The 26,212-nt window shown below is 43.2% G+C and overlaps 1 protein-coding gene across 1 annotated transcript in view; it reads right to left on the reverse strand.

Annotated features, from left to right (window-relative positions):
* LOC120052233 (polypeptide N-acetylgalactosaminyltransferase-like 6) overlaps positions 1-26,212 on the reverse strand; it is a 256,332-nt gene that overhangs the window by 31,764 nt on the left and 198,356 nt on the right. Inside the window, exons 5-6 of the mRNA XM_038999056.1 lie at positions 19,189-19,374; positions 16,387-16,570 (exon numbers count right to left, since the gene is read on the reverse strand). Of these exons, the coding sequence (XP_038854984.1) occupies positions 16,387-16,570; positions 19,189-19,374 (370 nt within the window). The remainder of the gene's footprint in view (positions 1-16,386; positions 16,571-19,188; positions 19,375-26,212) is intronic.

Here is a 26,212-nt window from a genome sequence, read left to right on the forward strand (position 1 = left end):
TTAGCTAGCAGTCATCATTGTGAATCAAGTCGACAATCTAATGGCAAATCCTTTTCAATCCTTGTCATATGAAGATAAATAATTAAGTGAAATTATTGATAAAAAATATCGGTGGTCATCGGCCATACCCATTCCACAACAATTTGGATATTGCTAATTCAACAATGAGTGGTTTGGAAGGAATCAGTGTCTAACTACAAGCATCGCAAAGCAATCACTAGCCTGCTATTCAGTGGAGTGGCTGTGTGTTTTTTTTTCTCCAGGGTTCCCACCATAAATCCAGAGAATGCCAGACTTTGATGACAAAATTTGCCCAAAAAGGACCACCACGCCACCTTCCTGTTTAACCTGTCTGGCTCTGGCGTTCCGCTAGCGGAACTCCTCCCACATTCCACTGAAAAGGCAGAGCGCGAAATTCAAAAGATATTTTTTAGAAATATTTAACTTTCACACATTAACAAGTCCAATACAGCAAATGAAAGATACACATCTTGTGAATCCAGTCAACATGTCCGATTTTTAAAATGTTTTACAGCGAAAACACCACGTATATTTATGTTAGCTCACCACCAAATACAAAAAAGGACAGACATTTTTCACAGCACAGGTAGCATGCACAAAGCCAACCTAACTAACCAAGAACCAACCAAACTAACCAAGAAACAACTTCATCAGATGACAGTCTTATAACATGTTATACAATAAATCTATGTTTTGTTCGAAAAATGTGCATATTTGAGGTATAAATCAGTTTTACATTGCAGCTACCATCACAGCTACCGTCACAAATAGGACCGAAGCAGCCAGAGTAATTACAGACACCAACGTCAAATACCTAAATACTCATCATAAAACATTTCTGAAAAATTGATGGTGTACAGCAAATTAAAGACAAACATCTTGTGAATCCAGCCAATATTTCCAATTTTTTAAGTGTTTTACAGCGAAAACACAATATAGCATTATATTAGCTTACTACAATAGCCTACCACACTACCGCATTCATTCATCAAGGCACGTTAGCGATAGCAATAGGCACGTTAGCGATAGCGAATAAACCAGCAAAAGATATATAATTTTTGACTAACCTTGATAAGCTTCATCAGATGACAGTCCTATAACATCAGGTTATACATACACTTATGTTTTGTTCGAAAATGTGCATATTTAGAGCTGAAATCAGTGGTTATACATTGTGCTAACGTAGCATATTTTTCCCACAACGTCCGGATATTTTTCTGACACTTTTTCTGACACATATTCTGACCAAATAACTATTCATAAACATAACTAAAAAATACATGTTGTATAGGAAATGATAGATACACTAGTTCTTAATGCAATCGCCATGTTAGAATTCTAAAAATAACTTAATTACGACATCCAGCTTAGGTATAGCGAGAGAGTGCCCAAACTCTGGGCGCAAACGACTAGTTCACATGTACGACAGATATATGAAATAACATCATAAAATGGGTCCTACTTCTGCTGATCTTCCATCAGAATGTTGTACAAGGGGTCCTTTGTCCAGAACAATCGTTGTTTGGTTTTAGAACGGCCTTTTTCCCTCTCGATTTAGCAAGCACACTTGCCAAGTGGCGCGAATCTCTCCATCGTCAACAAACTCAGAGAACGGAACACGGCAAAACTCCCGAAAAAATTTCAATAATCTGATTAAACTATATTGAAAAAACATACTTTACGATGATATTGTCACATGTATCAAATAAAATCAAAGCCGGAGATATTAGTCGTCCATAACGACAGCTTATCAGAAGGCAAATCCAGATCCCTTCTCGCGCTCTCCAGAAAACAGGAAACTGGTGACACGTCATGCCAAGAGCTATTATTCGAGCCCAGATCAAGTTACACACTCAATTTCTTCTCTCACTGCTTGTCGACATCTAGTGGAAGACGTATGAAGTGCATCTAAACTAATAAATATCAAGGACTTTAATAGGCATTCCCTAGAACAGTGCATCGATTTCAGATTTTCCACTTCCTGTCAGGAAGTTTGCTGCAAAAGGAGTTCTGTTTTACTCACAGATATAATTCAAACTGTTTTAGAAACTAGAGAGTGTTTTCTATCCAATAGTAATAATAATATGCATATTGTACGAGCAAGAATTGAGTACGAGGCCGTTTAAATTGGGCACGATTTTCCCCCAAAGTGAAAACAGCGCCCTCTGTCCTCAACAGGTTTTAAGTGAGCAAGGTGAATCCAAAAATGTCTTGTATGCTGCTGCATAAATTATGTAATATGCCAGGGAGAAATGTATACTGTAGCTAAGAAATTAATAATAAGTGTATGTTGTATAGTAAGCTGTTAGTAGCCAAATGTGCCTCACCCCAATAATTTGGTCTATTTTCACCAACGCGGTATTGTAAACATCTCTTGTGGCCGGTGTGTGATTATTAGCAGACTTTATTTTGCACAGTGTTGACAGTGCTACTGATAGTAGTGGTGGCGCTTAGCTTGCACGTGCACATTCAACACATACAACATTCTATAATAGAATTGTGTTGTTTGACGTGTCAAATTAAAAGCTTATTTAACGAGATAGTGTTATTTGACGTATCTTTTTTTATCACACAAAGACCCAAACGGCATTCAATGTGCCTCACCCTAATAATTTGGCCTATTTTCACATCTTAATTTTGCCTACTGTTCTAACTTGGTTATTCACATGTAGCCTATAAGCTGTTTTAGAGAAATGTAATCATTGAATACTGTAAGAGCTCTCATTGTCTGCTTATATGCCCCCTTTATTTATGCTACGGTTCTGACTTGGTGTACAGGGAGAACACTGTAAGAACGGCCCATGTTCTGAATTCTGTCGCTGTACATTTCAAAAGTGCTGAACAAATAGTTATATTGACTATGTCCGTCGTCGCTCGCTCATTAATGTCTTAATCGAAATTACGGATTGCCTCTTATCCGCTTGTCGTCCCCTTATGCCATAGCTTGTACATCTCAATTGTCAGTAGAAACCACATTTGTTTAAGCAAGTCAGCCATATCAGCTAAGTTTTTCAAAAGGCAGTAAATGAGGCTGAATGAACTGTTTCGCTGCCAGACAAGGCTCAGCTGATAGCCAGGTATAGCAGTGGTAAGGTGATGGGACTGCTGTTGGGACTGTTCGGACAGATTTATGTAGGCCCTAACAGTTTGTGGGCACCGTTTGTCACCGTTATAGTGCACTTCCTGTATTGTTTAGTGTTGTGTAGTGGCTTTGTTGGCATGCATCAAATATTTTTTTTTTTGCCCCACCAAGATTTACATGCTAAAATCGCCACTGAACTCACAGCTAAAAAAGATTAGGAAAGCAATCCAATGTTATTTGTTGCCTAGACTTTACTGCAAATGACACTCAAGTCCAGAGAAAAAAACAATACATTAATATTGCAGTTCTAATAGAACGCTTGTGACCACACACATAAATATTGCACTTGGGAAAAAAATATCTTAAAGTAGAAATAGAATGAAACAAACAGGCATTCTATTTTTGCTCTGTTATATTGGCCACTGTAGTAGACATCACTCAAGTGCACAAGGCTAGGTGTGCAAAAATAATGTTCACTGAGTAAAAATTAAAAGAATCCCCCCTCACTCACACAACTGTATATCAAGTTCAACACAACAAAAGCAATAGCTTTGAGCTACACTGCACGTTATTAAATTTTACACTTTCTGCATGTGGACATCTGTTCTACAATGTGCCAGCAGCAGAGCATGAAACCCTTTGTTGGCATAACTGATCTCTTTCAGGCAGGGAGTACACCTGGCATACCCCTTTTAATCTACCGTATTGAAAAAGTGAGAAAGAGGAAAAGTGTGTGGTGTTCCTTTCACCTCTATAGTGGCATCCAGCTTAAGCCAGGCCCAGCACCAGCTTCAATTCATCCCTGAATCCACTTGTTCAACAAGCAACACCTCATTTTCACCCAATTCTCTCATTCTGAAAATTAACCACATAACGTTAATGTATAGGGAAAACATTAGTTCAAAGATAGTAATGTTAGTTAGTTCGCTAGCTAACAGAGAAGTCGATCTAGCTAGCAAGAGATTGCATCCCTGATAAAGTACTCTGCAGCCACTTAGTGTGGACACCAGGTGAGACCACACACACAGATTCCTGTTGAAAACGATCTTTAACTACATTATTTCCTCAATTATGACCTTATTTTCTCTCCTCCCTTCTCCCTAAATCCTCTAGGTTATCAAATCAAATGAAATGTTATTGGTCACATACACTGTTTTAGAAGATGTTATTGCGGGTGTAGCAAAATGATTGTGTTCCTAGCTCCAACAGTGCAGTAGTATCTAATAATTCACAACAATACACACAAATCTAGGATGAGCAATGTCTGAGTGGCATTGACTAGAATACAGTAGAATATAATACAATATATATATATGAAATGAGTGAAGCAGTATGTAAACATTATTAAAGTGACTAGTGTTCCATTATTAAAGTGGCCAGTGATTCCATGTCTATGTATATAGGGCTGCAGGCTCTAAGGTGCAGGGTTAAGTAACTGGGTGCTAGCCGGCTAGTGATGACTATTTAACAGTCTGATGGCATTGATATAGAAGCTGTTTTTCAGTCTCTCGGTCCCAGCTTTGATGCACCTGCACTGACCTCGCCTTCTGGATGATAGCGTGGTGAACAGGCCGTGGCTCGGAAAAACTATATATTTCAGCTATGTCGGTGAACCCCCCTGCATCTGAACTGGCTGACACATAGAGGGCATGACCGACTAGGTCGGGTCAACAGGAAGTATTATTAAAGTAATTTATTATTAACTGAGATACAGATAGAGATGTAGTTGTTCCAGAGTTAATGATCCAAGGTCAGTTTTGCATTTCACCTACTGATGATTATGATGACTGACAATGTTAGAATAAAAAGAAAACAAGGCTTAATCTTTCCTTCCATCTGTCTGTCGACTGCAGGTATGTTTTGATGTGAGAGAGGATGCCAACCACCAGTCCTATCATCACCATCTCACCCGCTATTAAGATAACCTTCGGGCCAACTGGGGTTCCAAGGCTGTTAGGAGACACCGCTAGAGACACTATTATGTAATTGTGATGAACTGAGAGAATATTAGGGTAGCACTCTGATTCATTAATCATATGCTGTCTTCCCTGCTCCTCTGTTCTTACCTCTTTCCCTTTCTGTGTTTTACACTCTCTCACACCTCTCTACCTACCTCGTCTTTCTTCCTCTGTTTTTATCCACACCAGATGTGCATTGAAGTACAGATTGAACTTGTATTTATAATATCATATTACATTTATAATATTTATAATGCATGTATTATGTATTTATAACACTTGGATAATTAACTTCTTTCAATGAAGTGTTTCACATTCTCTACTGGTTGAAATGAAGTCTCTCATTTGATGAAATACTACACCTATCCTGTGTCCTCAGATCAATGCAGATGAAGGGAATTAGATATTGAGATGAACCGGTTTTAGAGTATTTACATGATGCATAGGAAGTATAGTGTACGATGTTTTAAATTCTGTTTCTGTATATATGTATTACAAATCAGCCTTTAATTACTGAAATCATGTTTCTAGTCTTTTGCATAGTTACAATGTGTAACCAGGTCACAGTTGTAAATGAGAACTTGTTCTCAACTGGCCTACCTGGTTAAATAAAGGTTAAATAAAAAATAAAAAACATTGATGTTCCAGGACCAGGATTGGTAAACACTGTTGAAGTGTATAATTGTAATACATACATGCAGACACAGCATCATTCAAAGAATGGAGTTTGATACTCCTGGTATTGGATATGACTTAAAAAGAATGTCTCACAGACATTCATACCTGAACTGCACCTTTATTTGCCAAGGTAGAGTACATGATCAGTGAATACAACAGGCTATGATGGCTGAGGTTCATAGCTAGGTTCTGAACTAATATTTATACCAAATGTTTTAGGGTCCACACATAGATCGGCTACATAGCTAGCTACACATCCATAGGCATACTGGTATTTTTATCCTCCACTACACAATAAGCAATAAAATAGTTAGCTAGCTAGGTTACTTCAGCTGCATTGCATGGGAAATATCAGCAAGGCAAGCTTACAAAATTGTACATTCAATTTGCAGTAAACGCTTTAGCTAGCTAGATTCTTTACATCCACTGTTTCACAAGACAAGGTTTGCTGGTTTTCTCAGGAGTCCCTAAAACATTAAACAACACAATTACAATTTCATACTCATGTCACAACACCCATAAAGCTAGCTAGCTAATGTTAGCTAGTCAGCTAGATTGCTAAATAGCAATTTTCTTAAATTAACTTTGACAAAAAAATGCAGAATCGTTTGTCTCTACATTAACTAATATATTCTTCTCAACAGTCATTTTTTTTGCATGACTTGTTATGACGTTATAATTACTTATTTGCTTCCATCCTAGTACATAAAGTGCACTATTAGCCTACCTCTGGCCAATCGGATGGCTCAGATTACCATGTCTGCAATAGCGTAGCAGGCATAAAAGAAAGCTACAGCAAAGTTGATACTGTGATATTTCAAAACGTTTAAAACCATGACTAGAGAGTGACTGTCAACTAATACAGCAAAGTGCTTCTGTTTATATGAGTGAGTTCATGTTTAAGTTCTTACTCAGCACTGTCAACACTTTGTATTCAACACTTTTATAAACCATAAAATGCGCGTTCTTCCTATTTCCACTCAGCGCTACAACAAGCAGTGCAGCAGTAATGAATGAGTAGGAAAGTGTATCTATAGGCTTGCATTGTTGTTATTATTAGTGGCTTGGCTCTTTTTCAATAGAGAAATATTTCACTTTTTCTGTTCATAAGACTAACAACATGGATTTGAGCATGAGGCAGAAATAATGCGGTGCGACTCGAGCTTCCCCATCAGCTGGAAGACGGTCTCCCTTTTTGGTCAGTGTCAGTGGAGGAAAGAGAGAGGCGAGGGATGTTGAGAGGAGGACCCTCTGATAGGCGGACCATTAGATACAGACACCATCAGCCCAGTAAAATATGCTGGGCTCAGCTGTGCCTCACAAGTAATACAACAATGGATCTATTACCAGTGTGATCATATAGCCTACCTCAAATTCTGATTTTTTTTTTTTTTAAATGGCCTGAACAATAATGCATTGGCAGGGCAATTCAAGCAAAGCCAATATGCAGTGATAATGTATTGGGCATATAGCTTACTGCACAAACCTCATTGCTACAGTACTGTTTTTAATTGGTTAATGTTGCATATGCTTACGGTTTGTAAAAAAAAATCTGAGCGGTAGATCTCGGCTTGCATTTTGACTCAGAAAGTGATCTTGACTCAGAAAAGGATGATGAGTTTTCTCTGTTAACGCTATCAACGTTTCCCTTTACAACGCAATATTAGCCAATTTCAATGCAACATACCGAAACAAAACAAACTATGATCAAATAACCACAGTAGCCTACTTGGCCACTGTTAAAACTGTAACTTAAAGCGGGTACAGCCTCAGTGTTCACAGTAAACGTGCGCTGGAAGTTTTTCACAACGTGCGCACAGAATTTTCACAACGTTCAAGTTTGCGCTCAGCAGACCTGAAATTTGCTCAGTGACGAAAAATATTAGAGGGAACATTGCTTATAAACACACACACACACACACGAACAAACCCACGCACATTGCTTATAAACACACCCACCCACAGTTTAGGGAAACTTCAGCCAAACCACAGTTATTACTCTACCTCCCATATAATTTCCATCAATAAAAATCACACAATTTATTCAGAGCCAAGAAGAAAATAGAAAAATCATCAACAGAGATTGCCATCTGCAGCACAAAAAAGCCCCTCCACTGGCCAGCACAGTTTAAGCTCCAATGGCCAGCACAGTTTAAGCTCCACTGGCCAGCACCGTTTAAGCTCACCACTGGCCAGCACGGTTTAAACTCACCACAGTTTAAGCTCTCCACTGGCCAGCACAGTCCACGCTCTCCACTGGCCAGCACAGTCCAAGCTCTCCACTGGCCAGCACAGTCCAAGCTCTCCACTGGCCAGCACAGTCCAAGCTCTCCACTGGCCAGCACAGTCCACGCTCTCCACTGGCCAGCACAGTCCAAGCTCTCCATTGGCCAGCACAGTCCAAGCTCTCCACTGGAGAAAATTGAATAATGGATGCCTTAACCTCCTTATGGCCAATTATGGATGGCTTTATTAAAGGGATACTTCAGGATTTTGGCAATGAAGCCGTTTATCTCTACTTCCCCAGAGTCAGATGAACTTGTGAATATTTTTATGTCTCCTCATGCATCCCTTTAAGCAGTTCAATTCATGGATATGGAAGGGGGGAGTATTAGCGATGTGTATAGAGGGGGAGTTGAGTGTGCGAGTGTGTAGGGAGGAGTCATTTGCAATGCACGTCCATGCAGCCAAGGTCAGAGACTGCCAGCGGGCAAGGGGAGTCAGCTGAGAATATAGGCCCAATGTGTGTGTGCTATCCAGCGATACAGCTCCTTGCTCTCTCTGCATAGGTACCCCCCTCCCGTCATTTATTTATTTCTCTTTATATAATCCCCTCGCCTTGAGTCTGCCATGTGCAGATTGTGCGTGTGTTTCTGTCTGTCTGTGTGTGTGTTCAAGGCACAGTAGTAGGAGACGGCAAGGGCACACAGTCACTGTGTCTCTGTATGGTGATTATATTATGATTAAAATGGATGTACTGTACATATCCATTACTCAATTCCCTCCGCCTCCACAGACTGCATATTTTACGGAACAATAGGACCCCAGTATATGGAGTCAGCTATAATGATATAATAGAATGTAGTGATGGCAGCAGTGTCTGTAATATATGAATGGGACAGTGGTGGGCCGTCAGGGCCAGCAAGGCCTTCCCTGCTGGCCTAAACATCATCAGAATATATATTTTTTTTATAAATATATTTTCCCACAAATATGTATTAAATTATTCCCCAGAGTAAGAGTTATACTCTTCATTTCATAGCTTTCCTCTTGGTTGCACTGCTTCCAGCCCCAGGTTGAGATTTGGAGGGCTGGTCTTTATGTTAGATCTTTTATCCAATCATATTCAGCCATCATGTGTTGCCAGGGGTCTAAAATCTGCCCTCAGGCCTTCAGAATCAACAGTGCGGGCGCTTGTAGCTTATAGTGAATGGAAATGAAAATTTAGTGTCAACCAATCAGCTTTAGAGTTGGCTATTGTACGCCTGCTGGCTGGCTCCAGTGTTGTACGCCTGCTGGCTGGCTCCAGGAGCCAGCTAGCAGGCGTAGTGCGTGCACGTCTTTTGATTGGATTACCAATATTGAGAGGCAGGTCCTATGGGCAGGTCTATGCAGATCTAGGAAACTGAATTTGATAAACGAATTAATTCGCGTACTACTAAGCTGTTTTTTCAACCCACAATGGCGGAAGGAGGAGAAGATATCGATTTGGTCGAGGATATAATTATAACGCCATTCTCAAGACGAACTTTTCAAGAAAAGTTAGACATTGTAAGGAGAGGTCGCCCGACGCCACAAAGCCTGTCACAGGCGGGAAAGGGGTTCGTTCGCTCGCCACTTTCAAAGTTTCAACTACGAGCGCTATCAATGGCTCACAGGCTCCGAGAAGCACTGCAAACTGTACTGCTGGGAATGCCTATTATTTGCAAGTGATCGATTTGGTGTTTGGAGCCACACTGGCTTTGCAAACTTGAGTTGTCTAACCAAGGCAGCAACGAGACACCAAAGTACGGCTGGGCACTTACAAGCAATGGTGCTTTTGAAAACTTTTGGGGACACCGGAGTGGATCTACAGCTCAACGAACAAGCGCGCAGGGCAACGGAGCTGCACAATGAAAAGGTGAAGGGAAATATTGAAAAGACTCATTGATTGTGTCATGTTTTTGGGTAAACACTTTACCCAAAAATGTCAATTTGTCAATTTCAAGGTGACGCAACCCCTGGTTATACTGCGTTTCTGTCTAAATGTATAGTGTCTAGAGCCATGGCATCATAATGATGGTAATAAGAGGTGGATTAATTCGGGTGGGACTGTGTAGTACCTCACTGAAGGACCAGGCCCCAGGCACGCCACTGGAATGGGAGTTTATTGTATTGTACTAATTGACCCTTTGCTAAGTCCCACCCCCAGGGGTGAAAGTAGATTTAATGTCTTACCTGTACGTGCGCGCACACATTTTGTTGTACTACAAAATGACAGGGTAGCCTACTCTGCTGACACTGACAAACAGATCAATAAAAACGATGTTGTCTGATCCATCTAATAGGCCTACGAAAAGGAGAGACACAAATACAATATGATGTCCATCTAACCTGGAGGGGGAAATGATTTGTCCAAAAACAAACAAAAGTGGCACTGACCCAATGGCAGACAGTGAATATGCAGACTCAACGGGGATATGGTCGATGTTTTCTGCTGGTGCCAGTAAGATAGGCGACTGTTCGCTTAATTAAGTTAAGAATGTTGATATCTAAAATATAGACTGGAGTCTTTTCATTGTCATCTCTTTACAGCAATAGCCATTTACTTTCCAAACAGTTTTTACGCGATTGTATTTTTAAGTATCGCATTATGCTTGGCTGGGTCTCTCTGCTTTTCACTGACAGTCGCAACTCAACAATCATCTATTTCGTATTTGCAGCGAGCGCTGCCCAAATTGCAAGCCCTTCCGACTGTAGGCTATGCATTTTAAAACAATCCGCAGCTATTTTTTTTAAAGCTAATTATCCTCTGTGGCCAAATCATGCTTTCTGTTCTAGTAGCCTATATTGAATGATTTTATTTATTTATGTATAGACAGGAGTTAGCTAATTAGACTATATCATTTTGGCAATTTAATTCAATTTACTTTTGGGAAAGCTTCCCCTTATGGACACGCCGCCTATGCGTTTTAATGTGGCATAAACACAACCAGTCGAAGTTTTCATCTGATTGTCAAACAATCACTTAACAAAGGCGCTCCTGTTGGCTACCCACGCACATTCGTCCACTCAGAAACTCATTTCAGCATCCAAACCCCAACAGTGCACCCGCAATTTCATGAATGCAGAGAGGCATCTGTTACACAACACCTACGTGTATTGTGATGACATTCTGCAATTGTCATTAGACTCACACTTGTAGCCTGAATTGATGCATGTCCACGCCACTCCTCTCCGCCTTGGCCACCCATCTCCGCCTTGACAAAATGTAAGTGTTCTCCTCAAACCACAACGCAATTTAGATTGCATAACACCCGGTTTCCAGTCAATTCGCTAATATATCATGCAGCTGACATGCAGTAATGTTAAAAAATGGTGTAATAGTCTATAGGCTTACGTTTTACCTGCATGGCTTCCCCCACTAATTGTTTAGCCGGGATGCCGTACCGGATCATATTACTTTGCCCTCTTGGTTACTGTTGCAATCTTGGACAACATTTTCCTGGGAAACCCAATTCCCCCCACAATGATAACAAACTGTAATACACAATGAAATTAAACACAGACTAACCTTTGGTAATCAGGAAACTCTAGCGTATGATGTGGTGGACTGTCAACTGCTTCTCGTGAACCTGGTAATATTATGTTTGTAGTGTAGCTAGCGACTGATTGGCTCTGAATTCAATGTGAGCATGTAGTCAAAGCTACAATCAATTTAGAGCAAACTAGTGCTCTGAAATCGTATCCTGATGTCGACCTCAGATGGGAGTTAATATGGCTAACTTAGCTAGCTAACATACATTTCGAGAAAACAAGTTATATTAAGTGGTTCGCTAGGTAGCGTTAGCAATGTTTGGTGGTCATTGAGGTGGCTAGCTAGCTAGCGTTAGCAATGTTTGGTGGTCAATGAAGTGGCTAGCTAGCTAGCGTTAGCAATGTTTGGTGGTCAATGAAGTGGCTAGCTAGCTAGCGTTAGCAATGTTTGGTGGTCAATGAGACTGCTAAACACCTGAGCTATCAAACAATGTAACAAAAGTATAATTTCGGATTCGAAAAATACACGCTCTGCATTTCAAAAATAACAGTAGCAAGTACTCCTGATGCACTGCTTAATTATTAAGCCGTTTAAAATATATATTTGAATAAAACTCTTGTTTTCCCACTGCCCACTGGCTTTCATTCATTTCAAACATGAGCTTGTCCGAGTGTATCATACTCAACCATACTGCTATCCATTGGAGCACTGTGATTGGTTGCACAACATTCTGGGGAGGGGCTTAGCGAAGGTAAAATTGAGTCGACTATGGTGATACAGTATGTATGTAAAGGATATTATGATTATAGTGTTGTTGCTGTTAGGCCAGTAGGTGGCGATATGACATCAGATATAGACAGAGAGATAGGTCAGAGAGTAGGTCATGTCATGATCTGACTGTGGAGAAGGGCAGTGTGTGTGTATGTGTCGGGGTGTGTGTGGGGGGGGGGGTGTAGTGTAGTGTCATTTAGCAAGATTAATGCCCATCGAACAGTGTTGTGACAAAGTTAAATTATCAGGTTTAATTTAGTTCTGATGTGCTAGGACAGATTGACACACACACATACACACGCACGCACGCACAGAGCATGGGAGAAAAAAAAGAAGCAAAATGTGCCTTCTCAATGGATCAGTCATTTCACAATGAGCTTTGTTCCAGATAGAGGAACTGCTTTCATCTGATAACAGGCGCTAAGATCTATATTAAGGCATCTTAGAGGAGCACACTTCACACATGCCAATGTGTTGGTGCTGAATGTGCCAGGCAGGCTGGCAGGCAGGCAGGGGGGAGGCAGGCAGGAAGGAAGGCAGAAATGGATGGAGGGACGGCAGCCAGGCAGGAAGGCAGGGATGGAGGCAGGAAGGCAGACGTGGGCAGGCAGGCCCGCAGCCGTATGTGGCGCCACCAGTAGGAAAGGCAGGAGGGATTTATTGAAAGCCTGTGGAATCTTGTATCTCCTCTGCACCTAGCAGTAGAGCCTCATTACCAGTCCATCACATGTTTGTCTCTTCCTCTCTCTCTCTCTTCTGGAATGAAGAGGCGATAGTGAAAAATCAGAGCTGCCCCATTTTGTCTAACTCTCCCACTCTTTAGTTTTTTTTCAAACAGAGGTAAAGTAGGAAATCAGCAGAGCCGGAGCAAGTTTTCTTAATGGTTTCTTTTTTTTCTTCCTCCCTCCACTCCTCTGACAGTCGAGTACAAATCCACAAAATGTCCTGACTTGATGTGGAAGTTGGTGGTCCTTCTAGTTTCACACAGAGAAAAGGCTGTTCACAAACAGACGGACTGACTAATGTATTAAGTCTTGGACATCTTCAGAAGACGCAGTGTCTGCCATCAGTGCCATGGCACGTGACACAGTTTAACATGGACACGTGTCATGGCACGTGACACAGTTTAACATGGACACACTGCCTGTTACATTGTCAGCATCAGGGTCCTCCTTTATGCCTCTTACCCTGACCTCAGATCAGATGCTACGGAGAGTGTCCCATTCTCCCTCCTCCACAACATACTCACAATAAAGTGCATGTCGTTGGTTGTAACAAAGGAATAGAGCCTTCTCATCCTCAACATTCTCCTGTACATAGGGAACTGTTATTCTAATGAGATATGTGTGTTCTGTAGAATCATTGTAACTAAGTAGAAGCCTTGGCCTAAGCTAGTTATTTATATTACATTGTTCCTCCCTGTTGGATATTCTTCTTAACCTCCCAGAGAGACAAGGTTGTGATGAGGAATATGTCCAGATATTCAGCTTGGTATCACAACGCCCATGAAGAAATACTGATATTGATTTTACTTTCTTCCTTGGCTCCTCTTCGTGTTTTTAACTTCTCTTTTCTCAAACCGAAACAAAAACACAGCACCCACAGGTAAAAAAAATAAATAGTCTCAATAGCAAGGGGATTTAAAAAGGAGCAAGTCTTTCACAAACGTTGTCCCCTACGTGATGACACCGTAGGCGAGATAAAAATCACTCTTTGATTTCTTTGTTTGGAACATGAAAGAGTTCCTTTCAGAACACGTACGTGGCTCACTAAAAGTAATGTACTCAAAGTATGTGTTCTGCTCTGTTCGACCAAGCAATAAGTGAAAATGGAATGATTGTAGTATTGTGTCTGCTGACACAAATGAACATGCCTTCAATACAGTACGTGCTCGACTTTCAAAGTGCGATTATGATTACGATTAAGTCATTCCACCAGATCTTTTCACATGAGTCAACCCCACACAGTGATTTGTCTCAAATAAGCCACTCGAGTCTGAATATATTGGTGCTGTAGTAATCTCATTTAAACTGTAATCATTTCAGTGTACCTGCCCCATGTTCACATTACCAAACAGCATTGTGGGTATTATCTTGGTTGAACAGAATCTCTCTCCCATAGCCAAACATGACAGATGGAGGCAGTTTGGGAAAATGTTACATTTCATGAGCATCATCCTTCTGCATTCATTCCCTTAATGAATCCCAATTTAGCACTGGGACACCTGTGGTAATAGGACACACACACATTGAAAGTTTAGGATGATGGAGCTGAGATGAGTAAGCAGTGTGGGAGGGTTAAAGGTCTGGTTTATCAGTGCAACAGAATGGAGCCAGGGAGGCCTGGCTGGGAGTCTGGCTGTGTGAGTTGTGCTGGCTGGCTCCAGAGAGGATCCATGGACTCATGCCTGGTAGGGGGTGCATGCTGGGCCTCAGGGCCTATAGGGGAGCATACAAGTCTGGGCAGCCCACTGTGAGCTGCCCTGGGCCAAGTCCTTAGAGTCTGGAGGAGTAGGAGGCAGCAGCAGCCTGGGGGATAGTCTGGGAACAGGGAGAGGGTTCGTTGGAAGGTAGGAGGGCTGTCTGTCTGTCTGGGTTTAGGATAAGAAGAGGACCATTGAGTGTGGAGAGCTTAGCTTCGGGCTATAGGCAGAGAGGTGGGAGATTTGGATAAAGGGAAGCAGGAATGAGAGCTGGTGTTATAGAATCTAAATTAGGTAAAGGTTCAGATCCAGGGGTGCACGGCATTGAGCTGTCAGTGTTTTGGGCAAGTTGCGGTGGAGGTGGGGGGAGGATATTTGGTTGTCCTGGGAAAGGTCTAGATACGAGAAGGGAGGGAGCCACTCGTCAAGGGAAAACAGCACCCTGACAGCTGGATTTCTGAGTAGGTCGCACAGAATGTGGATAAGCACACGTGCACACCCCCCCCCACCACCCCACCCCTATATTTACCCTCTCAGCATTTACACAGTTTAACCCCTGATGATGCCGTTGCCCTTGAAGAGGACAGGTGATCATTTGCTTCATTAATAAACCATACTGTATCTCTATGTAAATGGAGGACGTGTAAAATGCCAACCGCTCCCTGTGACCTGGGATAAAAGTATCTGCTGACTGGGTAAAGCTACGCCTGTGTCCAAAACGGCACCCTTTTCCCTATTCAGTATACTACTTTTGACCAGGGCCCTTAGGGGAATAGGGTGCCATTTGGGACACACACCAGAAGTAACACCCACTGGATCATCCTGTTCTGCCTTTACGTCAGTGGGGCTTTCATCTATTCTAGGGGCCCTCTACCTACGTACCTCTGTAGATCTGTGAGCTATCGCTAGTCGGAGCCTGACGCGTTATAGAGATCAAAAAAGGTGTTGGTTCAGATGTGTATCTTTAACAGCAAGTGCTTACCTAGGATAGGATGAACTCTTATCTCCGCGAGGGATAAAATGGCCTTAGACACACAGTGTAGACCTAGATCACAAAGATATTTTAGGGTGTAAAGAGTGACTAACTGGACAGCTTGCCAGACATCGTGAGTCATTTCTGGGGGTCTAGAGAGAGGTTAGCGGGTTCCTTTAAGCATTCATTGCATACACAGTAATAGCAGCAAGCAAAAAGCCCCTAGCAAGGGAACGAGAGAGTGAGCCAGAGGAGTCAGTCACAGTGAAGAGTAGAGGATGTTACAGCCCAGTGACTGCTGTGCTGCTCCCAATCCCCTATCCTCTATCACCTTCTCACACATTTCACCCCCAACTGGCGACGCAGCCAAGGCATTAAGCCCAGGATTAATTTAGAGGGATATATGAAGAGGGCTAGCAGAGGAAATTAGCTTTCTAGCTTTCTCACCTCACCTCCTTGCTGCACCACTGTTCTAGTAACTGACTGGGGGAAATGATTCAGCCGTGCGCCTTGTAGCAGGCTGGTGTCGTGTGTCATAAAATAGGCTGCGTTTACACAGGCAGCCTAATTCTGATCTTTTGACCAATCACATCAGATCTTTCACATCAGATCTTTTTCAGAGTTGATCTGATTGGTCAAAAGACCAAATATTTAAACAAATATCAGAATTGGGCTACCTGTCTATGACACATATAAGGTGGTTGATAGGTGTGTGTGTGCATGATTGCGTATCTGTGTACTCACTCATAGGGATCACTTGTGTCGGGGCCCTGGAGCTCTGGAGGGATGGGGATGCGTTTGTAGTACATCTCCCAGTCGAAGGCTCCCCTCATGGCGTCCCCAGCCTGGGCTTCATATCCAAAGTGGTTATGGTCGATCACGTCAATCATAGGGCACACGATGGTCTTGGGGTTCTGGGCAATCTGGTCTTTATGGGGCGGAACAACAGAGAGAAAGAGTGTGAGCATGTATCAATCACCATACCCTGCTGTTTGTAGTTCTCTCTTTCTTTCCTTATTTTTATTTCTTCCTTTCCTTCTTTCTTTCTTTCTTTTCTATCTCGTTTTTCTCTATCTCCATTTCTCTGACGTACACATAGGGAGTGGAACCAGGGCAATTGCTTTTGTTCCCTGGAACCTCTCTCCCTCCCTCCGTCCCTCTGTCCTCTTCTACCACTTCCTCCCTCCTCTCCCCTTATGTGGAGGTCTCTGGGCAGCTCTGCTCCTCCTACAGCGAGTCACTGGGCGATTAGAAACAATTACAGCGTTTCAAAGTAGGTTGGCTCCGTGGAGGCCTGAGAGCCAACCTCGACGTGTCTGTCTGCCGTGTGTGTGTGACTGAGCCGAGCAATGATAAGCCGCCCCAGATCTGTCACACCCCGCCCACCCCACCCACCTCTCTCTTCTGTGGGCCGTGTCTGCTGGACCATGGAGAGAAGGGGAGCAGAGGCCCAACACCACAGCACTGAGACTAATGGGGAGTGACTGTACAGTATTGTACATTGACACACCTTACTATCAACACTGTAGCCTGGTCCCAGATCTGTTTATGGCCAACTGCTATAAAATCATTGTCATGCAGCATGGCGAAGAGTAACACACCTTGAAATGGTGGCGGGTTTCTCACACGGTTAAGATGTAATTTAATTGGCATATGGAAGGCTGTACAAGCAGTAACTACCCAGCTATAAGCCCCCTTGTCCCTGCCAATATAAACATATAGAAACTATTGACTTGAATCAGTTTGTGTTTATGTGCAGGTCTCTGTAATATTCATCTAGTGTGCTTACTGTGACACAATCCTTTGTTTTATTCCCTCACATTTCCAGCGCTGCGGCTAAGTAGTCTAAATCCAAATACCCATGACACCATCTTACTGGGCCTGCATGGATACATTTGAAACAAAGGATAGAGAGAACGAGAAAGAGAGCTCCCAATTGTAATGAAATAGAAATGAACAAAAAGGCAAATAACAAGAGGCAAATGGGAAGGGAACTCTCAAGAGCTCATTAAACGAGAAGGGACTGCATTTCAAATGTAGCAGTCATGTGGAAAAGAAAAAAGGTAATCCACCCAGTTGCCATGCCCACACTTCCTTATCCTTATAGGTTTGTTACACATAGCGAAAGAGCGGTTAATTCAAAAGTTGTTCCGTTCGTTATGTGGGTTATACATTATGTCCTTTGATCAAGGTAAGATCCAGGGTTTTTAGGAGATCCAAGGAGAGAGGAAGCATTAGATTCAGAGAGCAGTGATAAAACCTGGCCTGTTAATTAGAATGGTGTGGTGTTGGAGGCTTAGATCTGCAGAGAGAGAGAGAGAGGTAGAGGGAGAGAGAAAGATAAAGAGATTGAAATAAGAAAGAAAGACAAACAGCAAATCCCTGTATTCCACTGATCTGATATCAGAGCCCGGCAGGATGATTGCATGTGTCACCGTGCCTGTGGATGGCCTGGGGTTCACTGCGGTATCTCCTCCACTCTATTCATACATGCGAGCCCCACAGCACACCTCTGCTTCACGTCCCGCATTACATCAGCCTCCCAAATGGCACCCCATTCCCTTTATAGTGTACTACTTTTGACTAGAGCCCATAGGAAAGTAGTGCACCATAAAGGGAATAGGGTGCCATTTGGGACGCATACCTCATCAGCCCCGCTCTGTTCTGCTCTCTGACAGGCAGGCGGCTCCATTCCAACCAATTAAAGAACCCCATACTGCGAGTCCTCTTTCTCAGTAACCCAGAAGACAATGGGGTCATGTCGTGGAATGGTGGTAGTGGTGTGGCTATTATCTACTATTATTATTATCATAGGGACCTGGGCGTACATATCAATCATACCTTTCATGGGAATCCCAGTCCCTGTGTGATTGAGTACAGTAATGGCTGTAATCACTTCACATCCATTTATTTTGTGCTGGGAGATGGCTATTATCAGGGAGTTTCCCTAGTCTCCCTAATGTTGCAGTAACATGCTATGCTGGTATGTGAAGAACAGCACACCTGTTCACAGGCTACACGTGACGCGACAGCCCAGGAGGCAGTTTTCCTCGATGCTTAGGGTTGCACCCCTGGAGCGGCGCGTCGGGAACGTGCATTGAACATGGATTCAGGCTGAGGCTGCGGCACTCTTTTATCAAACAAACTACAGAAACTGAGAGAAATTTCCTTTGTGAAACTGACAGATATAGAAGTGTGAGATAAGCCAGTTTTCTTATGGAGATTTTAACCTTCCTACTCTCTCACACGTTCTCTTGCTCGACCCGTCCCCCTTTCTTTCGCTCTCCTGACCCAAACTTCTCCCTGGCGCCACTCTCTTCTTACAGAGAAAAAAAGACGACTAAAAGATGCACCTTCTCCATCCCACTTTCCTTTCCTGCTCACTCCTCTCCTGGCCCAAACCTCTCTCTGTCTAAGCTTTTTTTTATAGTTATCTTTACCTGCAGCTATGCTCTGCGACTCCGTTCCAGTCGACTCACCGAGCAGGGGGGACTACACTTTGTTTGGCTGGTCCACAGACACGCACGCACACACGCGCACACTCACCAAGCAGGGGGGGCAGCCAGTTGACGTTGGCCTCACAGTGAGAGTCCAAGAAGGTGAGGACTTCTCCCTTGGCCACCGAGGCCCCCAGCAGACGGGTACGGATCAGACCCTCCCTCTTCTTGGTCCGAACGATGCGCACTTTGGGGAACCGGGCCATGTACTCCTCCAGACGGCCCTTCAGGTGCTCTGGGAAGGAGAGGAAGAGAGAGAAAAGGTTAGAAATGTGCCGCATGGGAATGAAATCCTTCCCTATACAGTACATTCCTCAAAGATCATCTATTCAAAGAGAGAGAGAGAGAAGAGAGAGTGTTATAACAGATATCCATCCCTATACATTATTTAGTACATGGGTTATGATCACCTCTGTCACACACAGAGAGCGAGAGGAGGAGGAGAGAGATTTATAATTATATATATTTTATTTATATATTTTATTTAACCTTTATTTAACTATTCAAGTCAGTTAAGAACAAATTCTCATTTACAATGACGGCCTACCCCTGGCCAAACCCAGACGACGCTGGGCCAACTGTGTGCCGCCCAATGGGACTCCCAAGGGAGGGAGGGAGGGAGGGAGGGGAAAGGAGAAAGGAGAGAGAGGGAGAGTCGAGGAGGGATGGTGATGTTAGCTCCCGGCTGCTCATCAGCTCAAGCTATATCCAGGCCACTGATGGGGCTGATTATTCTGGATGTGCCTGAGCAGGGTGGGTCACCAATCAGCTAGTCGTGCCAGAGAGACACTTAATGTCATCATTACTAGAGACGGGAGGGGATGACACTCCAGGTAGATTACACAGACCAAGGAGGTGTCAGATGGTACATTATGAAATACAGAGGGAGAGAGCGGTAGAGAGAGGGAAAGAGAGAAACAATCAGTGTTGCTCTTTTCCTTGAAACAGGAGGTAATTCAGGGTATTTGAATTGAAAGGGGAGGGAGAGAGAGGAGTGACAGAGACAGAAAAGGGGATATAGAAAAGTAAAAGATGGAAAGAACGAAAGAGGGAGAGAGGGGTAAGAGGGAAAAACAGAAAAGTAAGAGCGATGGTAAGATAAAGAGATGGAGAGAGAGAGAATTTCATCTCTAGTGATGTGTTAATCTAATCTTGCTATTGTTTCACCATTCTCCTGGTCCCATTCAAGGGCATTAACAGTTAACGTCCCTTAAGATTGCCCCACTGTTAGCACTTAATTGAATTGTTGAATTGGTCTCTGTTTTTTTAATATTACAAGGAGCAGTGGTTTAGAGGCCCACCTGATAAACCAAGGAAAATAACATGGCGGCAAGGCTAACTTATATAATGACTTCATAACCCATACAAGACACATTCATAAGCAGTAAATAAGCATGTCATACCGTAAAAGCTGGGTTGTCGGTCAACCTTTGTCATTGTGTTTGTAATAACTGAAATACAGTTCAATATGATCCTTCTATATACATGCATGCATACAAATAAGAACTGTCACCTTATCAAAATAATAACAACGAACAAATTCTTACTGACAATATCTATTTCCAGAAATCTAATTTAGAACCTGAGACGAAGCAGGGGAATGTGATGGAAAAAAGCATTCCAAATCGACATCCATTCATTCCCCCCCACCTCTCTCTCTCTGTCTCCCTCTCTCACTCTCTCTCTCTGTCTTCCTCTCTCACCCTCTCACTCTCTCACTCTGTCTGTTCTCATATAAAGAACTGGTAATGTGTTTGACCCCTTCCTAACAGAGGCCAAGATGACCATCAGTATGGTGGCAGTATAGTAGAATAGGAGAACCATCCTTATCTTCCTTCATTGTATTATTTGTTCATTTCCCTGTCGGCGGGAGTTTTTTGCATGCCAACCGTGTCCCCGTTACCGGCATCATTCAAATCCTTTAAAGGTAGCCGTTAATACCTGCATGCTGGGGCTCTATCACACGCCTGCAGCCTCGGCCGCTGTTTGTCCGTGATTAGCTACACCGCTTTGCTTTTTAAACGCTCCGCATCGCACCATACCGCACCCTGTCTGGATTTACACTAAGTAGAGTGTTGAAAGGGGGAAGGAAGAGGGTTCATTTCAGTCTATAGACAGATGCTGGCTTAGTTAGGTAGCCGAGCGGTTAGCGCGTTGGGCCAGTAACCAAAAAGTCGCTGGTTCGAATATCCGAGCCGACAAGGTGTCGATGTGCCCTTGAGCATGGCACTTAACCCTCATTTGCTCCAAGAGTGCCGTACTACTATGGCTGACCCTGTAGAAAAACACACTTCACTGCACCTATTCGGTGTCAGACTTTTCTTTCTAGCATCTAAGACAGGGCTGCCCAACCCTCTTCCTGGAGATCTACGGTCCTGTGGGTTTTCAGCCCAACCCTCTTCCTGGAGATCTACCGTCCTGTGGGTTTTCAGTCCAACCCTCTTCCTGGACATCTACCGTCCTGTGGGTTTTCAGCCCAACCCTCTTCCTGTGGGTTTTCAGCCCAACCCTCTTCCTGGACATCTACCGTCCTGTGGGTTTTCAGCCCAACCCTCTTCCTGGACATCTACCGTCCTGTGGGTTTTCAGCCCAACCCTCTTCCTGGACATCTACCGTCCTGTGGGTTTTCAGCCCAACCCTCTTCCTGGACATCTACCGTCCTGTGGGTTTTCAGCCCAACCCTCTTCCTGGACATCTACCGTCCTGTGGGTTTTCAGCCCAACCCTCTTCCTGGACATCTACCGTCCTGTGGGTTTTCAGCCCAACCCTCTTCCTGGACATCTACCGTCCTGTGGGTTTTCAGCCCAACCCTCTTCCTGGACATCTACCGTCCTGTGGGTTTTCAGCCCAACCCTCTTCCTGGACATCTACCGTCCTGTGGGTTTTCAGCCCAACCCTCTTCCTGGACATCTACCGTCCTGTGGGTTTTCAGCCCAACCCTAATTTAACACACCTGATTCTACTAATTAGCTGCTCAATAAGACCTTATTTGGTGTATCTGATTCAGCTAGTTTAGGGTTGGACTGAAAACCTACAGGACAGTAGATCTCCAGGAAGAGGGTTGGGCAGCCCTGATCTAAGATGTTAACATCTAGGTAGAGCATAAACAGATATTAGCCTAGCTACCACCTTTAGAGACGAACGCCAATAATACCGTCTCTACATTATCCCCCTGTAGGCCTGTAAGACCAGTGTTCTCTGTGTAACCCATTAGTCTACAAAAGAAGTCTGACCCCTCCACAGTAACAAGTCATTTTCCATTCCGGAGCCTATTATTCACACCGCAAACATAACCATACATCTGAGTGTTGGCAAAGACAATGAACCTCATTGTCCTATCAGCACACAGAGAGAATGTCCGGGTTGGCCAATAAGTCAGTCATTTGGTGTCCTTGAGTGGGGCACACCTCCCCAAAGTCACTACTCACCACCTAAAAAAGTTGCATTCAGCACTTTTCTTTTCCCTTTTCCTCTCTATCTTTCCCCTCCCTCTCTCCCTTCATCGCAACACTTCTATCTAAACTCCCAGGGTGTCTCCCCTTCAAACTAATGGCCCCAATAAAAGTGACAGTAGCTGTATGAATGAGATGCCTCCCGGCCTGACCCGGCGCTCTCTCTCTTTCTCTCTTTCTCTCTCCCTCTCTCTCTCGCTAAGGAACAGGACGACAGGAGGTGAAATTAAAAAGGAGGGAGGGAGAATGTTTCAATGTTTCACCGCTGCTAGGCTTGTTAGTGTAATTGATATGCGCCACCTAGAAAACGCTAGGGAGTTCTGGAGGAGGTTGGAGGGGTCTAAAGAGGTAAGAGGCGGGCCAATTCCCTGTACAATTTCCAACAGGAAAGAGAGAGATCTATCATGCCAGGTGTCCTTTGAGTGGTTTATTAATCAAGGTCATAAATCAACGGACTGACACATGGCATGGTTGCTACGGCGGCGGAGGTGACAAACAGTTATGGAAGGGGGGAAAGTTTTGCGATCCCAGCGGCGCTGCAGCGAGCCCGACAGCTCGTGATAAAGGGCAGCAGCCATGGCGGTGGGCTGGGTTCCTTCCTCCCTGGTACTTTGATGTTTCACAGGCAGGGGGATAGTCTTTTAAGGTGCTCTCTCTCTCTCTCTCTCTGTCTAAACTGTCTTCGGGCGATTTCTCTTTGGGACCCACTCTCTCTCTCTCTCTTCCTCTTCTCTCTCATCTCTCTCCATCAAGGCATAAAAATATGGATTGCTGAATAAGGGCGTTTAGCCTATAGAGCGTCTACCTGGCCTCATCGGTCGGTCCATCAGGAGTTTAGATGCCTTCAAAGCCCAAGCCTTCTAATTTTTCCCACTGACCCCCATCACCAGCAATAACTACACAGAGAAAGCAACTCAAATTATGGATATGTCTGAAATCACCCCCTTGAAAACTAGTTCTTGAAACGTAGTCTGGGCCGGCTCCAGTTAAATAAATGATTAGAAAGTGTTTTTAGGAAGTAGCAATTGCCGTATCCCTCTCTTCGCTCCTGTTTTTTAATGAAGAGGCAATAAGCCCAAGTTTTCCCTGCACTTTAACTGCATCAATTTATGTATTAATATTATTTTTATACTAACTCGATTGTTTCATCTGTAAAGTTCAAATAGCTTTGTGAAGAAAGACTATTAGCCAGTGTAAAGAGTGTTGGATAATTATGGCTTGGCTACTGGCTACGTTGGCAGCTCACACTCTTTGCAACACTGGATGGGTGTGTGTACAGTGTGTGCGTGCGTCCGTGTGAGTGTGTAGACGCCTCCATGCGTGTGTGCATTTGCTCCCGCTATAGTGTTTGTCTTAAAGACCGACCATGTCAAAGACTACATATCTAGATGTTCTGGCTTCTCTCTTCAGTTCCATGACAGGTCATTCATTAAAACCTCCAATAGCTTCAGGGTGTATAGACTCAGTCAGGGACACAGCTAGCTAGAGAAGTGAAAACGCACAGGGCAAAAGAAAATGGCCAGAATTTCCATAATTTGCCTTTTAATCAAAGAGGCGGAACAGAAAAGTTCAAAACATGTCATGTGGGTTTCAAAGCTAATTATGAGTGGAAAGTTGAAAACGTTATAGATGGTGTAGTTCAAATGAACGTTTCTACGGCTGGATCAAAGAGGGTATTGTGTGAGTGTGACCTTCATTTCAGTATCGGCTCGAATTGTGGGGGTATGCCGTATCCCTTAGAAAAAAGGTCAAAAAACGTACCCCTTGTTAGCTTAAAAATTGGAAAATTGGATCCCAATTATATTAAGCGATCTATAACGACGCTTTACTCTGCAATGCTTTAGGCTAGAAACAAGATGTGCGGCTCCGATGCACATGTGGATATACTTGGATCGTCTCAGTAACATTCACAGGCATTTTGGAAGTGTAACGCGCCATTTCTAGAGTGGAACATCAGCTATATCAAAGATAAGAATTTCACACGAGACAGCATACGGAGCTGAGCAGGACGTGACTTTGTTCTGGGTCAGGCAACCACCATCTCAATTAGCTCACGTGACAGACAGGAATTTATAGACCCGGGTGTGACTCTGCCGATATCAATTGAGCTAATCACGTTCTGAAAAAGATGTTTAACTAAATTGATACTTGATGGTTCATATAAATTAAATGTTTATAACATATTTGATAGTGAAATAACATTTGTGAAAATATATGACATTATAATTAAACAGCCTACCCAAAAGATGTCATGAGTCATGTTATTTACACCATATCGAATTGCAGGAAATGTGCTTGAAAACAATTTTTACATATCTCAATGAACAATAATTAAAATAGACCCAAATACAGGCTCCGGTCAGTATTTTCATCTCCAACTTTGACCAACTCACATTTCCCACACATCTGTTGAACTTATTTGGTCTTTCACAATAGCCTATGTAAGTCAGTGGCATGCCCCCAAACCCACCTAGTAATAAGCATACTGATGGTGAAGAATCTCTAAAGAACTAACACTAGACCACCCCAAAAAAAAAGAAGAAAAAAAAAAACAAAAAAAAAAAAAACACTAGAGCACGAGAAGCATCATCAAAGATAGAATCAAATAATCACGAAGCAAGCCGTTGGCTCCATGCTCTGTTCACAGTATTAGCTGTGCGTATTTGAAGTGCGCAGTAAGCCTAGGCCCAGCCTGTTGAATAAGAAGACCCCCCCTTCTCGGCTTCAATTTACTCCAACCAGGCTTTCCTCTGGGACGACTGCGATGAACCGCCTTGAACCGCTCATAAAGTCTTACCTCGCTCTGTACCAACAGAGATCAATGTTCCGACTCAATCCCAACTTATTACGTTCTCGCTTTTCTAAAGAGAAGAAAACAATGAGGTTCACTCGCTTTGGTTGAATGGAATCTTGCGGGATTCCATCAGGCGTAGATTCTAGAACAAGGGTGAGGAGTAAACGTGTTCACCTGAGGGTGGAGTTGTTTGTGTAACTAGGCGCGCGAGGCTCCGATGTCCTAGTGGGAGCATGGCTGTTCGTACACATAAAGGAGAGGAAGGGCAAGATGGGGGCATTCTAATCCAGCTCGATCTTCTCATTCATCCTTTATTATTCACTAAAGCCCCATTGCGATTGGAATCTCTCTTTCTGACCTCTGATATGGCGACCCTGAAACTGTAAAGCAAACGTGTCACTACAGTCCAAGTGTATGAAAAGAGAAAGCAGTACAACATAAAGAATGCATTTAATGGCCAACTCGACTAATAATTCATCTTCGCTCCCTCCGTTCCAATAAATCCTAAATGTTTTGGCTGAAGCTTCGTATTTCACTTAGATTGACGTACTGTATTTTGCCATGGCATGTCCTTCACTACAACCTAAAATCCCTGCCAGTTAAAAGCTTTTGCTTGGTAAATCATTCCAACTTCCATATATTCCAAGGTCTTCTAATCTTCCTGAGAGAGGACTATTGTCCACACCCCTTCTGTTGTTTCAATCACAATCTATCCTTTTACAATCCACAGTGGATGTGAACCTTCAACTTATGAAAGCAAATTGTCCTACAAAGACTCACTGAATATCTGTTCTCCTTACGAAACTCTATTGACTGGCACCAGAGCA

This window comes from Salvelinus namaycush, chromosome 8 (genome assembly GCF_016432855.1).
Source record: "Salvelinus namaycush isolate Seneca chromosome 8, SaNama_1.0, whole genome shotgun sequence".
Taxonomy (NCBI): domain Eukaryota; kingdom Metazoa; phylum Chordata; class Actinopteri; order Salmoniformes; family Salmonidae; genus Salvelinus; species Salvelinus namaycush.